General features: G+C 50.6%; 1 protein-coding gene across 1 annotated transcript in view; it reads left to right on the top strand.

Annotated features, from left to right (window-relative positions):
* Window positions 1–15,873, top strand: part of MARCHF4 (membrane associated ring-CH-type finger 4) — a 102,191-nt gene that overhangs the window by 70,146 nt on the left and 16,172 nt on the right. The window contains exons 2-3 of the mRNA XM_065880934.1: window positions 9,348–9,503; window positions 15,118–15,310. Of these exons, the coding sequence (XP_065737006.1) occupies window positions 9,348–9,503; window positions 15,118–15,310 (349 nt within the window). The remainder of the gene's footprint in view (window positions 1–9,347; window positions 9,504–15,117; window positions 15,311–15,873) is intronic.

The following is a 15,873-nucleotide window of genomic DNA, read 5'->3' as shown; positions in this document are numbered from 1 at the left end:
CCGGGAGTGATACCAGACAGTTCTCTGCGTTCCCTGTCAACTATCTTTCCTCATAGAGGCTACCTAGGATGGGCACTGAGGAGTCTCGACTCTCCTTGGGGTTCCTCCTAAGGCTCCTCCACAATCTCAGTGAACTTTCCTATTCCTGTGCCCATTCCTCCCACTCCAATACGCACAGGTTCCACTCCACTCAAGAGGGGAAATTCTAGGGGCTTCCCTGGTGGTGCAGTGGTTGAGAGTCCACCTGCTGATGCAGGGGACACGGGTTCGTGCCCCGGTCCAGGAAGATCACACATGCCGCGGAGTGGCTGGGCCCGTGAGCCGTGGCCGCTTAGCCTGCGTGTCTGGAGCCTGTGCTCCGCAACGGGAGAGGCCACAACAGTGAGAGGCCCGCGTACCGCAAAAAAAAAAAAAAAAAAAAAAAGGGGAAATTCTGATTTTAAGGCGTTAGGTCCTCTGAGTCTTCACAGTGGAGCATCTACAAGGCAAGTGAAACTTTCCTTATTAATACAGACCACATCTCAGAGAAAAGTTTAATGCATTCCTATGCTTATAAAAATCTGTCTTTTTTTTTTTTTTTTTTTTAATTTGGCTATGCCACGCTGCTGGCAGGATCTTAGTTCCCTAACCAGGGATTGAGCCTGAGCCCTTGGCAGTGAAAGCACCGAGTCCTAACCACTGGACCGCCAGGGAACTCCCCCAAATCACTGACTCTTAATTTAGACTTAACAAGTGTCTCCCCCTGGCCAAGGGTGGGAGTGAGAGGGGGAGTTAGAACCACTCTGTCCCCACTGTAGCCACCACATCAGTTAATACCCGGTGAACACTGCCCGGAATTGGGTTCGGAGGAGAGGGGCAAAGGGGAAAAGCGTTTCTGCCATTGCATTCATACATGAGCAGGGATTCAGCAAGGCCATCTCTCTTTGTCAGGGCTGGAAAGGTAAGGATCTGATGAACAAGGCTGCTGGGGGTGGGAGAAGGGATGGGAGGCAGGGGTCACGGGAGTGGGCAGAGATGCTGTGGGTGTGGACAGCCCGATGGACAGAATTGGTTTCAGAGCCTCACCCTGCCTTTCTCTTGAGCTAGTAACAACCTCTCTGAGTGGGTGCCCTCATAGAGTAAACCAGGAGAAGTAATTATTAGCCTCATTCAGTTATTGAGGTAGTAGATGATATAATGTCTATAAAAGCATTTTGGAGAGTCCGCTTGCCGATGCAAGGGACACGGGTTCGCGCCCCGGTCTGGGCCACAGAGCGGCTGGGCCCGTGAGCTATGGCCACTGAGCCTGCGCATCCCGGAGCCTGTGCTCCGCAATGGGAGAGGCCACAGCAGTGGGAGGCCCGCGTACCGCAAAAAAAAAAAAAAAAAAAAAAAAAAGCACTTTGTTAGAACTGTGAGATGTTTATTACATTAGGATTATTAATAAGGAGGGAATCTTATTCAAAGGAGGGAGAAAGGAAGGAAGGAAATTGATCAGTGTTTGAAGTAGGTGAGAAGGTGGCCTTATAGACAAGGAGATCAGCCATAACCTCTATTATAAGCCTTTCCATATTCGCCTAGCATTTACTGAGACCTTATTGTGTGCCATGCAGGGTGGCACACCCTTATAATATAAGCTTTCATATTATAGAATTTCTTACAAGCTAGCTTATGTAACAGTTACTTTGCTTATCTGTCCTAACCTGTGTTGTACCAACGCCTTTCTATGATGTACTTAAACAGGTGAATTCTCCTTACACAAGGGTAAGAAACCTTAAGCTCCAACCCAGAAATATAAAATTCTTTTGTTTCAGCAGACTTAATACCAGAAATAGTATTTCTGGTATTAAAACTCTCCCAGATGACTATTTTATGGCAGTTCTCAGACCTCCAACACCCCCTCCATCACCTTCACTCTCAGTCCATGGCTTTGCTTAATCTAGAAAATGGAAGAAATAGAAAACTCGCCAAATCCATGGTTAATTCTCAGTTCTTATCCAACTGGACCCAACAGCAGCTTCTGACAGGGCTCCCTGTTTCCTGAAAGGCTTTGTCTTCTTCTTCGGCGTTTGGAACATCACATTCTCTTCTCAGCCCACTGACCTTTCCTCTCAGGTTCTTCTGGTTCTTTCCCATCTCCCAAGCTCTGACATCTTGGCATCCTCCAGGAAGCATCCCTCGTATCCCTCCCTTTTCCCACCTGCACTCACTCCTGGGCTCGTGGCTTGAGACACCATTTGTATGCCAGTGACTCTCAAATGTATATCTTGAGCCTGGACCTCTCCCCTAAAGTCCAGACAAATATGTATTGCCATCCCAATTTCATGTCTTCACTTGGATATTCAACAGGCATCTCAAAATTGACACATCTCCAAATGAGCTCCCAATCTACCCTCCAAAACCTGCCCACCACCTCAGTCTTTCCCATCTCAACTGATGGCAACACTCTAGGCTTCTCACTGCTCAGACCTTCATCATCCTTGACTTTTCTCCTCTCATCCACCACACCCAATCCATCAGCAAATCTTAATATCTGTATCTTCAAAAATATACCCAGAAACTTCCTCAGTACTTCCATTGCTATCTTCAAAAATATATCCAGAAGTTTCTCAGAACTTCCATTGCTACCCTACTGGTCCAAAACACCATCACCGCTCGCCTGGATTACAGCCTCCTGGCTCCCTACTTGGACCGTACTTCCTCCTGGTCTATTTTCAGTACATCAGCCAGCAGCATCCTGTCACACGTGGTCAGATCATGTCCCTCTCCTCTGCTCAAAACAAGCTCATGATTTCCCATTTCCTTCACAAAAAATGCCAAGTCTTTAAAATGGCCCACAAGCCTTGTCTGACTTGTCCCCCATTCTTGATTCCCATTATATCTCTGACCTCATGTCCTAATCGCTGTCCTTCCATTCACTCTAGTCCAGACACACCAGCCTCTTTGGTGTCCCTAGAACATGCTAGGTATGCTTCTGCCTCAGGGCCTTTGCACTTGATGTTCTCTCTGCCCAGAGCCCCAGAGACCTGCATGGCTTGCTCCTCATCATCCTCAGGTCTTCACTCAAATGTCCCCATTTTTAGAATTTCAACTTGTCCCCTCCCTGGTATTCCATTTTCCTTTTCCCTACTTTATTTATTTATTTATTTATTTATTTATTATTTTTGGCTGTGTTGGGTCTTCGTTGCTGTGCGAGGGCTTTCTCTAGTTGTGGCAAGCGGGGGCCACTCTTCACGGTGCACGGGCCTCTCACTACTGCGGCCTCTCCTGTTGCGGAGCACAGGCTCCAGACGCGCAGGCTCAGTAGTTGTGGCTCACGGGCCTAGTTGCTCTGCCCGTGGGATCTTCCCAGACCAGGGCTTGAACCCATGTCCCCTGCACTAGCAGGCAGATTCTCAACCACTGCGCCACCAGGGAAGCCCTTCCCTGCTTATTTTTCTCCATAGCACATAACAACAGCTCAGGTACTTACAGTTCACTTGTTTATCGTCTTAAAACGTCTGTCCCTCTTGACTAGAGAATTTTGATTAGTAGCATTCACTGCTGTATGTCACCTAGGAAAGAACTTGGAACATACTAGATGTATATTTGATGCATAAACGAATGATTGAATGAGGCCCAGAGAGGTTAAGCAACTTGCCCAGGATCACACAGATTATAAGAGCCTGGATATACCTGAATCTGTGTGGGATTAGGGTCCAAGCTCTTAACCACCATGTTAGTCTCAATAAAGGGAAATGTCCCTAAACTGTACCCCAAGGCTATTGTTTCCTTTGTTCTGAACTCCCAGAGCTGCAAACTACAGCAGGACTGGGGCTGTCTTTTCTTCACTAGACTATTTTTTTCTTTCTGCTCAGTGGCAAGGATGCCTGGTGCCCATGTGGGTGGAAGGCAAAGTCTTTGGCTTACCTGCCACTGCCATGGCAACTAGGTAACCTAAGGACTCCAGAAGCAAGTCCTTTCAGACTGAGGGGAGAAAAATTGAAGCAAGGCAGAAATAAACAGAAAGAAATCTGTGAATGGAGACATGACTGGAGTCTCGCGCCTGCAGCTTGCTGTGTTATTTGGCAGCAAGGAAAATCCATCCTGTTCTCTTCCCCACACACCAGCTCAGCCACAGCCAAGGGCTATGGATAACCTTGTCCTGCCTCTAGCATGACCCCACTTAACCCATCCAAGTGGCCTCCTGTTCAGCCTCCCCAGGGAAAGAGGGCCCCCAAACACTCAGTGATCCCTGGTAACACAGAGGACAGTCCTGGGCCAGAAGGGAGACCTGTGTTCTGACCCCTTACCCACCTCACCAGGGTGGACTCTCTTAGGCATTTCTTTTATCTCAACCTCCCTCTGGGCTTAGTTGACCCTTTACTTAAGGCATGGCTCCCGTCTTACCTATTTGATCGTCGGAGCATAGATTAGAGTTGTAGTAGAAAAAACTATGAAACTAAAGTCCTTATGGAAAGGCGAGTTAGAATTAGAATATTTTCACAAGAGGACATACTTGGGCCAGGCTCTGTGTCCAGCACTTTTTTTTTTTTTTTTTTGCGGTACGCGGGCCTCTCACTGTTGTGGCCTCTCCCGTTGCGGAGCACAGGCTCCGGACGCGCAGGCTCAGCGGCCATGGCTCACGGGCCCAGCCGCTCCGCGGCATGTGGGATCCTCCCGGACCGGGGCACGAACCCGTGTCCCCTGCATCGGCAGGCGGACTCTCAACCACTGCACCACCAGGGAAGCCCTGTGTCCAGCACTTTGCAAGCATGATCTCACTCCATTCTTACAGACAGGCTTTGAGGAGGTAAGAGTTGCCTGCAATGGAAAGATGAAGAAACAGAGCTTCACAGAGGTTAAGAGACTTGCCCAAGTTTGCACAGCCAGTAAGAGTTGAAGAGGCATTTAAACCTAAGGACTTGGTCTCCCAAAACCATGCTCTTCACCCGTCCCTTACACTGTGTCCCATGGGAGCCCGGTGATTAGAGAAGATCCGTCTTTCTTGCCTTAGTCATTCCCAGGGTCGTCTCTGGGCCCCAAAGCTCCAAGCTGTTCATTGAGGAAATGTCTGGTGCCCTTTGCATTTAATGAGTTGTTCTGTGCTGTGGAGTTTACTGAACACTGCAGACAAGTCTGTAATAATCCTCCAGCCCAAAGGCTGGACCCTCAGGAGCTGGGCCAGAGGGCCCTGTCCTCTGCCTTACCCTGGTGCCTGTCCAGCCAGTAAATGCACCTTTATTGTGCAGCTATGACGTGCCCCGTCCTGTGGGTTATGCAGGAGCACCCCAAATCCCAGAGGAAACAACTGAAGACTGATTAAGGGCCAAACTGTGGGTGATGACGCAGGGAGAGAAGATGGGTCTGTAGCTGGCAGTCATGGGAGACTTGGCGGAAGGGCTGGAGCTGGACCACAGAAGAGACCCATGGGCACAGGTGTGGGTTCAGAGTCTGATGTCAGAAAGACCCGGCTTTACATTCGGGCCATACCACTGGTTGGCTGAGTGACCACTTTTTTAAAAAAGTAAATTTATTTTATTTACTTATTTTTGGCTGTGTTGGCTCTTTTCTGCTGTGTGCAGGCTTTCTCTAGTTGCAGCGGGCGGGGACTACTCTTCTTTGCGGTATGCAGGCTTCTCATTGCGGTTGGCTTCTCTTGTTGCGGAGCACGGGCTCTAGGCGTGCAGGCTTCAGTAGTTGTGGCGCATGGGTTTAGTTGCTCCACGGCATGTGGGATCTTCCCAGACCAGGACTCCAACCCGTGTCCCCTGCATCGGCAGGCAGATTCTTAACCACTGCGCCACCAGGGAAGTCCCTGGCTGAGTAACCTTGAGTTGGTCATTTAACCTTTTCAATAGGCATCTCTATTATACTGAGAGATGTTTATCACCTCAATTTCCACGTTCCACCATTTTAACTTTTAATAGAGTTTACTGCAAAGAACACCTTCCTTCAGTCTAACCAGAACCTGTCTGGCTATTGGCTCGTTTCCATTTTTCCTTTCTTGAAGAAGCACAGGTTGACCAGTCAAAGATGGTACAGTGTCCAGGTTCAGGCCTCTTAGAAAAAGATTTAAAAAGATTATGGCCCTCCTCCCCAATGTACATAAAAATATGCTAAATCATAAGGTAAAGAGCTTACGTGAATGCCAAGGTTAAAACAGCTTCTCTGCAGGTTCTTCTTTCTAAAATCCTGGATTGCTTCCTTCATCGAAGTTAAACTTTTCTAACAGCTTTGGTGTCCTTGCTGTCTAATATTTGTGGCACTGAAAGCAAGTCCCTATCCTGCCTTTTGGGTTGACTGGTGCCAAGGGAAAGCGTGGGGGACTGGGAGCTCCAGGGGAAACTGCATACCTTTGGCCTCTCGGCCTGTGGCCAAGCACTGGGACCAGGCCGGGTCATGCTAGATAACTCGGGGACTCCAGTGATGGTCCCACATCCAGAGCCACGATGGAGAGCCCAGGTCTTGTTATCAGTATGCCTGGCCAGCGGCTCTTTCTCCCTTGTCTCATGGCTGCCATTTGGAAAGCAAGGAGAACAGCCTTTGTTGTTGTTTGGCACTGTTGCCAGGGACCGGGAGTAATGTCTCTTACTTGATTGGCAATTTGACATGGCTGTTTAACAACCCGATTAATCAAACCCAGCTCATCCTTTAGAATTAACGAGCCTAAGAAATACTTTCATGAATAATGAGGGCTTTTGCCTCTCCCCAACCTCCCCCTCCTATTTTTTTCTCAGAACCACACAGCAGCTTCTCAATACCAAGGGCCTCAATGGCTGTGGTGAGTGCCCAGCAATGTGGGCATTTCCTGCCTGTTCTACTTCTCTCCCTGGAGCCACAGCTGCCCACCTGGAGCCAAAGGCTGGCCATGTCCTAGAGGAGCAAAACCTCTTATTCATCAAACAGCTGTGTGTGCACTGCACTGTTAAAGTTGGATGGAGTGTGGGATTTCCCTGGCGGTCCAGTGGTTAAGACTCTGTGCTTCCACTGCAGGGGGCACAGGTTCAATCTCTGGTCGGGGAATTCAGACCCCACATGCCGCGGGGCATGGCCACAAAAAAAAAAAAAAAAAGTGGGATGGATTGTCTAATTGTTTCAGGCACTGTACTAGGTGCTAAGGTGCAAAGATGGATATAAGATACACATTGCTTCTGTGAAGGGTCACACTGTAGTGACCCAGAGACACATGGGGGAAGGGCTCTCACAGCGGGTATAGGAAGGCTCCAGGCCTTCAGCCACAGTGAGGGGGCCTGTCAACACTGGAGGATCAGAGTGGGGAACCAGGGAGGACTTTATGGGGATGAGGCACCCTGAGCATTTCTGCCACCATGTTCCTTCATTGTACATATATACAGGGGGTGCTGGGCACTTAGTGAGGTGTTGGGGTCCCAAGGTCAACAAGACGGACATGGTTCCCGTTCTTATGGAGTGGGCAGTCTCATCCCCGCTCCTCAGGGCCAGGCAGGAAACCTGAGCAGACACCTGACTTATGTTTTCACTCACTCAAACACAAAGGTTGTTGAGGACCTGCTGAGAGTAAGCTAGGCGCTGGGGGAATGGGGTGCAAAGATGAATGACCGCCCCCCCATACCTGCCTTCCAGGGCTCCTCTGGGAGGTAGACAGGCATATGCAGAGAGCCTCATAAGGTTGTGCTGATAAGGCCCTCAGCAATCAAGGCATTGCACTCAACCTAGAGAAATCAGGGATGACTCCCTGTAGGAGGTGGCTTTGGAACCATCATGAAGACAGAGAAGCAGTTTGACAGGTATACCAGGTGCCAAAGGACACTCTAGAACACATCCAGGCCAAGGGGCAGTCTTTGAATGATAGAAATTGAAGTGAAAGGGAAAGATGATTCCAAGCATCTTGGGAGGAAATGGCTGGTTCTACAGTCTACAGCCAAGAGAATGATTAAATATACAACTGAAGCTCTGTAACTTATAGGTCAGGAGCGCCTGTGCCTGCTTATTCAAAGTTGGGAACAAGATGTGGTTTCCTGAATAGCGAAATCCCCAAACTAACAGAGACATGGCTTAAGTGGCCGTATCTCAAACACATCAGCGTGGGGAGTAAGGAATGGGGCTGTGCATGGCAGCTCCCGGGTCCTTTGATAGGAGTGAGGCAGAAGACATTTTCCCAAAATAGATGAGTTGGGGGAGGGAGGGCATAGGAAGTAAGGAAGGGGGAGGCCATGGGATAGGTCAGAAGGGAGCACAGGTTGGGGAGTTGGGTGGGCCCCACTGCTGAAGTCTCTGAGAAGGTATATGAACGCATTGGGTGGACAGGAGTCAGCAAGAAGAAATGATAGACCCTGAGTGAGGAGGGAGAAAAAGAACACACAGGGGGAGAGAGGGGAAAGGGAGGAGAGAGGAGAGAAGAGGAGTCAGCGAGGGAGGTTCAAGGAGGTCCTCTGGGGCCGCAGCATCAGGCCCAGCAGGAAGCAGACGCAGGCTTCAGTCGTGGTCATGTGACGTATGGTCGCAGGGTGCTCTGGAGACCGAACCCAGCCCTGCGGTCCACTCACAAGGGGCTTCAAATGCAGCCACCGTCTTTGCCTCCCTGCTTCGAGGCCTGAGCCAGGCTGGGCTTCCCGGTCACTCCCAACCAGGTCCGAGGAACGGGCCCAGAGGGCCCCAGGCCTTCCGAGAGGGCACCTGCCCAGCCTCCTAGGTTCCCAGGATTCAGGCCTGCCTGCTATGTTTTTGTCACTCTGGGACCAGGGGCAAGAGGCTTCACAGAGCCGACCTGGGTCTCTATGGGCCGTCCTTCAGAAGAGTGCAAAAGCTCAGGGCCAGAGCTCCGGACTCAGGCAAAATGATCCTCACGATACACTGTATTCAAAACTCGGGTTCGCTGTTGACATTTGACTATGGGGATGCTTTACGTTAAAAAGTGCCACCTAGATTCCCACATGTACAGCTGATAATGGTTGTCCCTGTAACTGGGGTCTGGGCCCTCCAATCCGTCCTAATCTCCACCAGCTGGCTTCTGTCACTTGTGTCGCCTGTCTGGCCCTGAGAGCATTTGAGTTTGAGACCCCTGGCTGAGCCTTTAAAGAGAAGCCTGTCTAGGCTGACACCCCCTTTGGATGGCAGAGGGCTTCCACAGAAAGCCCCCGACTCATTTCCGCAGAAACTCTAGGTCTTGGGCAGTACCGAGTAGGAGCCGGGGGCTCAGAATTGTTAGCTGACTTCACGGAAGCTGGGGATCTGGAGGCCAGGCCTCCCTGCTAGTGTCTGGGGCCTCCCAACTAAGCCTGTGGTCTGGCCTGCCCCGAGACGGGGAGGGCTGGGGGGCAAACCAGCACTCAGGCGGCCAGACCCCCAACTCCACCCCCCCGACGGCGGGGCTCGCGCCTCACCACCCTCCGCCTCTCTCCCTGCAGGGGGAGCTGCTGAGCCCGTGCCGCTGTGACGGCTCGGTCAAGTGCACGCACCAGCCTTGCCTCATCAAGTGGATCAGCGAGCGGGGCTGCTGGAGCTGCGAGCTGTGCTACTACAAGTACCACGTCATCGCCATCAGCACAAAGAACCCTCTGCAGGTACAACCGGGGGCTGCCCGCTGGGACGCTGGGGCTCCGGCCAGGGGTTTCCCACACCCCCTGCTTTTCGGCGGGAGGACGACTTCACCTTAGAGTCTGGGCGGTTTGGAGAAAAAGAACGAGATGGGCCAGGTGGGCGAGACGGCAGATGGCAACCGGGCAGGAGGGGGTGAAAGAATTTTTGTGTTTTCTCTTAAGCCTCAGCCAGAAGAGGAGAAAGGGATTGGGGCCAAGAGAGAGAAATAGATATAGAGGTAAAGAAATGTGGAGAATCAGATGGGAGAGAGAGAATAGTGAGCTAATGGATGACTGAATGAATGGATGAAATCAGAAAGATAAGGAAAAGGAATAGGAAGAAAAGAGGGGAGGAAGGGAAGGAGGGAGGAAAAAACAAGGAAGAGCAGAGGACAGACGAGTGCAGGAGGGGAAAAAGGTAGGGTGGGAGGGTGAGGAGAAAGACAGTAGTAAAGCTAAGGGCGGAAAAGAAGAAACAGAGAGAGAGGAGACTCAGTGGTACTTCCCAAACTTGAATATGTCATTCACCTGGAATCTGGTCAAAACACAGACTGTGATTCAGGCCCGTGGGGTGGGGCCTGAGATCCTGTTTTTCTAACAAGCTATCGAATGATGCGGATGTGGCTGGCCCACAGACCATCCTTCCTGTGACAAGGGACTAGAGAAAATTGGAGACGAGACAGGAGAGGGAAGCAGAGGAAAAGAGAAGAGGGGCAAGGAGGAAAGAAATGGGAGAGACTCTGAAGAGTTGTCTGTGAAGGGCCAGGGCCGGGGGGCCAGGGCTCAGGTGGGCTCTGCGAAACAGATTCACACAGGGCTGGACCCGTCAGAACTAAGGGCTCCCCCACCATCTTCCCTGAACCCTCCCGCCCTGCCCGGATACATCCATCACCCCCAAGCAGCTGGCAGGCCCTGCACCATGTCGTAAATCCTCCAAATCACACAGCTCCCCCTGCGAGGCACACAGAGAGAGAGAGAGCTCTTTGCTTCTGAAAATACCTCCACAAACGCACGGTCAGCCAGTTAAGCTGCCACATAATCAATGAACCAGCGTGCTAGTGAGGGCGGGAACTCAGCAGCTTGGCACCCGTTGTCTCTCTCCTCCTCTCCGAGGGGGTGGGAGGGAGTCAATCCTGCAGCCCCAGGAGGGCGAGTGCTCTGGAGGTGATGGTGGCATGGGATCTTTGCATGAAGGGACGCTGGAAACACCTGGAGTTGCAGTGTCCGCACGTGCGGGCCAGCGGGGAGGCTTATTTCTGGAAGGAGGCATTAGAGCCCCCAGGCACCTCGGCCATCCTGACAGTGTACCAAGGGGTCAGAATAAGAAGTGCTTCTCCCTGCGCTGGTTCCATCTTTAGCCATTCATTCCAAAATCTTGAAGTGTCTTAAAATAGCAGTGCCGTGAGGCAGCTGACTCCACGCCCTGGAGTGCGTTAACTCTTCCCTTCCTTCTCAGCTGATTCAAACCTTGGAAAAGGGTCAGAGTCCAAACCCACAAGCTCACCCCCAAGTGCCCCCTTGGCCCCGCCCTTGGCTCATAAACAGGAATCAGCCCTCGACACAAAAAATGAAGAACGATTTAGGGATAACTTTTTCCTGGGAGTAAAGTACAGGTCATTCTAATCTCATAAGTGCGGTAAGCAGATGGCAGTATTGACAAATTTGATCTATGGCTTTATTCTTAAGTTACTACCGTGTCTTTAACTGTGAGGTTTTAGTCACTGGAGACTCTCTGATTCTGTTACTTCTGGATTGTGAGTGGACCATTGCATTCCATGGTGTGTGCTCAGTAAATGCCATTTCACTTTTCCAGATAGTACCGGAAGAAGGATGTAGTCCGGACTGGCAGCCGTGTTGTGTGATTGTGGCCCAGATTGTCCCAATTGCATGTCCTGGGCTCAGGCTCAGCCAAGTGTGAGACGGCTGCTTGCTCAGCCATGGTGGGGCAACTTCTGCTCTCCCAGGCGAGCCCGACCATCTGTGGTACAGGATGGAGCAGGCAGGCCCTACCACGAGGGAGCAGAGCAATGGATGGGGTGCCGGAGCTACCTCTGCTGTCAGAGTAGGAACGTTTCTTCCAGGTCTCAGATCTCTCACCTCTTGGTTCATGACCCATACGATGCTGTGAGAAACAGTGGACAAGACAGCACGTTATCTCAGTGACCCTCTGCAAGCTCTGTTTCTAGAAAGAGCCCCTTGAGAAAGGAGGCGTTTCAAGGTAGCCTTGTGGTCTCAAGGTTCTGTGGCTGCTTCTCATCCTCTTTGCTACGCCTGAACTGCAATCATATTAATGAACATTTAGTTAGTGCTAACTGGGGACCAGTCAATGTTCTAGGTGTTCCCATACATTATCACATTTAATACTGAAAACAACCCAATGCACTATTATTATTCCCAGTTTACAGATGAGACAGTAGAGGCACAGAGGGGTCAGCAGTTTGTCCAAGGTCACCCTGGTGGAGCAGGGTTACATCCAAGGGGTCTGACTTCTGAGTCTGGCCCTTAACCTCTACCCTGCAGTGCCCAGCACGGAGTTTGCTAAGTACAGCTATAAGTAGGCCCACCTTGACATGCATAGCTGTACTTTTGCTGAAACATAATGAAGAACAGAAATGATGGCAGCGTGTACCCTTCAGAGCACTGATTAATTTCACTTAACCATCACAATACTCTAGGAAACAGGAGGGACCAACTATCTCCACTTTTTGGAAGTCTTGATGATTTTTTAAAAAATATATATATTTTTGTAAATGTATTTATTTATTTACTTTTGGCTGCGTTGGGTCTTCGTTGCTGCACGGGCTTTCTCTAGTTGTGGTGAGCCGGGGCCCCTCCTCATTGTGGTACGTGGGCTTCTCATTGTGGTGGCTTCTCTTGGTGCAGAGCACAGGGCCTAGGTGCACGGGCTTCAGCCGTTGCAGCACACGGGCTCAGCAGTTGTGGCGTGCGGGCTCCAGAGCACAGGCTCAGTAGGTGTGGTGCATGGACTTAGTTGCTCCGTGGCATGTAGGATCTTCCTGGACCAGGGCTCGAACCCGTGTCCCCTGCATTGGCAGGCGGATTGCCAACCACTGCACCACCAGGGAAGTCCCTTGATGATTTATTGACTTCTCCTAGGTCACAGTCCACAAGCTGGAGAAGAGCTGGGTTAGGATTGGGTCGCCTGGCCCTTGCTCACTTCCCCTTCCTGTTATAAGGAAGGAATCATCCCGTCTTCACGTGCTTTCCTCTTTGTCTCTCCATTTGCTGCACAGCAGGGCACGGAGAAATCTCAGGACACTGCGATCAGGATCTCGCTGGGGACGAAGCTCTGGGGGTCTGGCGGTGGCACAGCCTGGTGCCTCTGGAGCCCTTCTCCCCTTCCCAGCCTCCCTGGGAGATTGCAGAGCTCTCCTGTCCTCTGTTTTCTCCTTGCAGCTCTGTGGAGTCTCCCATCGGACAGACAGGAGGAGAGCCTTGTGCATATCACCCCGTCCTGTTCTTTCTTCTTCCTGCTTCAAATTGTAGTCGGGAGCGCTGTTTAGTTTCCTCAGGTGGCTTAGGGGCTGGTAGGAAGGGGCTTTAGGGATTGAGAGGAGCTTCCTGTGCCTCTCCATTTGGGGTTTGTGAAATCTGGAGCAGAAAGGGAGGGTATTGATGTCACAGAGGTGGAAACAAAAAGCTCAGTCTGGAGGCAGGCTCTGGAAGAAGCATTTGTTGTCTAAGAGAGGAGCCTGTCTGATCGGGCCATCTTCTGGAAAATGCCTTTGTTACGTGTAACCCTAGGCTGGAGGGTGGAAAATGTAAAGGCCCAATTACCTGTGATGGGATGCGATCTGTATAATTAAGTGCAAAGGCTAATGTCCTACATCTAGACTAGCAAGCAAAATGTTTTCCAGTAGTTACAGTTCCTTAGGGACCTCTGGTCAGTCCTGGCTGGAGCCAGAATCAGTGCTTCCATCCAGGCCATTTAATGTGCAGGGAGGGCTCACTGTTGGCAGAAGGAAGGTTGTCCGCCTTTCCTCGAGAGTTCTGAAATGCCTCCTGAAATGCCTTCTGGGGATGCTCTCTGCAGGGCATTATGCAAACTGCTACAGTCAGGAGATAGTCCTTCCCTCCACCTTCCCAAACCAGATCCTGTCACTTCCCTTCTTAAAACTGTTCAAGAGGGCTTCCCTGGTGGCGCAGTGGTTAAGAGTCCGTCTGCAAATGCAGGGGACACGGGTCCGTGCCCCGGTCTGGGAAGATCCCACATGCCGCGGAGCGGCTGGGCCCGTGAGCCATGGCCGATGAGCCTGTGCGGCTGGAGCCTGTGCTCCGCAACGGGAGAGGCCACAACAGTGAGAGGCCCACGTACCGGAAAAAAAAAAAACAAACTGTTCAAGAGCATCATGTTTACTCTTATGATAAAGTCAAAATCTGTGCATGTTCTTCAAGCTCCCACGTGGTCTTCCCTTCTTACTTTCCCAGTCGTCTCACCCCATACTCCCTGCTCTCTGCTCCCCCCCTCTCTGGTCTTCTTCCAGGTTTTCGTGTTCAGCATGCTTTCTGCTGTCACAGGGCCTTTGCACGTGCTCTTCCCTCTGCGGAGCATGCTTCCCTCCTCACTTTGCCCAGTAAATTCCCAGTCAACTCATTGCTTCCTCTGGGAAGTGAAACCCCCTATCGTAGGCGCTCACATGCCATGTACCTCCCTTTCTTACTCCAGATGGATTGCTGTAGTAAATAATTATTTGGTTGTCTGTGTTCCCTAGATGAAAAGCCCTGTGAAGGCAGAAGCCTTGTATGTTTTTGCTTACTGCTTCGTCTTCAGCACCTAGCAGGAAGCCTGGCACACAGAGAATACCCAGTACATATTTGCTGAGCAAAAGTATGAATAAATTCCGAACGAAAATCCAACTCACGGCTCATCTAGGCCTATGCTACCTGGACCAGCCATAGACTCATAGAATTTTGGAGTAGAAACCCACCCACACCCGAGCCTTCAACCCATCCATCAATACTGCTATTAGCATAGTGCTTTTTTCTGTTTAAAAAACCCCCTGAAATCTCAGTGTTCATATACGGTCAGTAAATTATACTGTTTTTCTTACCTCTCCCCCACATCCTGTGTCCTGTCTTTGTTGAATTGGTAATCTCTAGCATGTATATTAAATGACATGCCAAGTGTTGTTGTAGAAAACAAGTGAAAAAATAATAATAAAAAAAAAGGCCTGTGCCCTCTCAGCACCTGTTAGTGAGAAAATAATGTGTTGCTCAGAAAAGAATATTCTGGGGACCCGGAACACCACCTACACTCTGCATTTCCACTTTTTCTTCCCATTTTTCTATCTGTATCCTCATCAACCACAAAGGCCTTCCTTCCCAGCCATGCCCGCCAAGAACCCCCTCCCTGTAAAGACTTCTGATCATTTAGTGTGATACAGGTTTCCTCCACGTCAAAAGCACAGTGTTAGCCTCAGGAACTTGCAAAAATAGCCGTCGCATTACAAGTTGGAAAGCCCAGGTTTAAATCCAGAGGCGAGAGGTTGGGGCAGCAGAAGGAGGACGGATGGGAATGGGATGGACGTGGGGTGAGGGCATCCAAGCAACCGCTAACCCTCCGTTCTCTTCTCTGCAGTGGCAGGCCATCTCTCTGACAGTCATTGAGAAGGTTCAGATCGCAGCTGCCATCCTGGGGTCCCTCTTCCTCATCGCCAGTATCTCTTGGCTCATCTGGTCGACCTTCAGCCCCTCAGCAAAATGGCAGCGCCAAGACCTCCTCTTCCAGATCTGCTACGGGATGTATGGATTCATGGATGTGGTGTGCATAGGTGGGTCTGGGGCTGGTCTCTACCGGAAATGGGGAGCTGCATACTGATGAGTTAGACATATCCCTCAGGGTCCCTCCCCCTTGAAGGTCAAAGCAGAGATGGCACCAGGCTTGAGACCTGTGAGCTCAGGAGGGGCCAGAGGCTTAGATTTGAGGGGTGAGTAGAGAGTAGGAGGAAGCAGAGCAAAGGAGGAAGATCTAAGTGTTTCCCAAGCAAATCTGCCCTTCCCAGTTTAAGATAAGAATAAGGAACCTTGTCCTAAAAATATCGGAGAAAGGTAGGTTGGTCAGTCTACCTGCCTCAAGCAAGTTGTGGAAGGCCTCTTATCTGTTGTGTGCACCACCGTTGCCAAGTCATGACAAAGGATGCCTATACATTTAATTCCGTTCTCTTCACAGCAAAATGCCCAGAAACAGCCATGACGATACCTGCTCCCTTTATTTCCCAGCTTTCTTTAAGCCTATTAATGCCCAAGCTTTCTCTAGCCTAGTGGTTTGCAAAGTGTATATAGTCCTGGGGTTCCACACACAACTTCAGGAGCCACTCTTAGGACTGGAGAATGA

Source organism: Phocoena phocoena, chromosome 7, assembly GCF_963924675.1.
Source record: "Phocoena phocoena chromosome 7, mPhoPho1.1, whole genome shotgun sequence".
NCBI lineage: Eukaryota > Metazoa > Chordata > Mammalia > Artiodactyla > Phocoenidae > Phocoena > Phocoena phocoena.
Note: the sequence above shows the minus strand (reverse complement) of the source record. Positions and strands in the feature narration are given on the sequence as shown.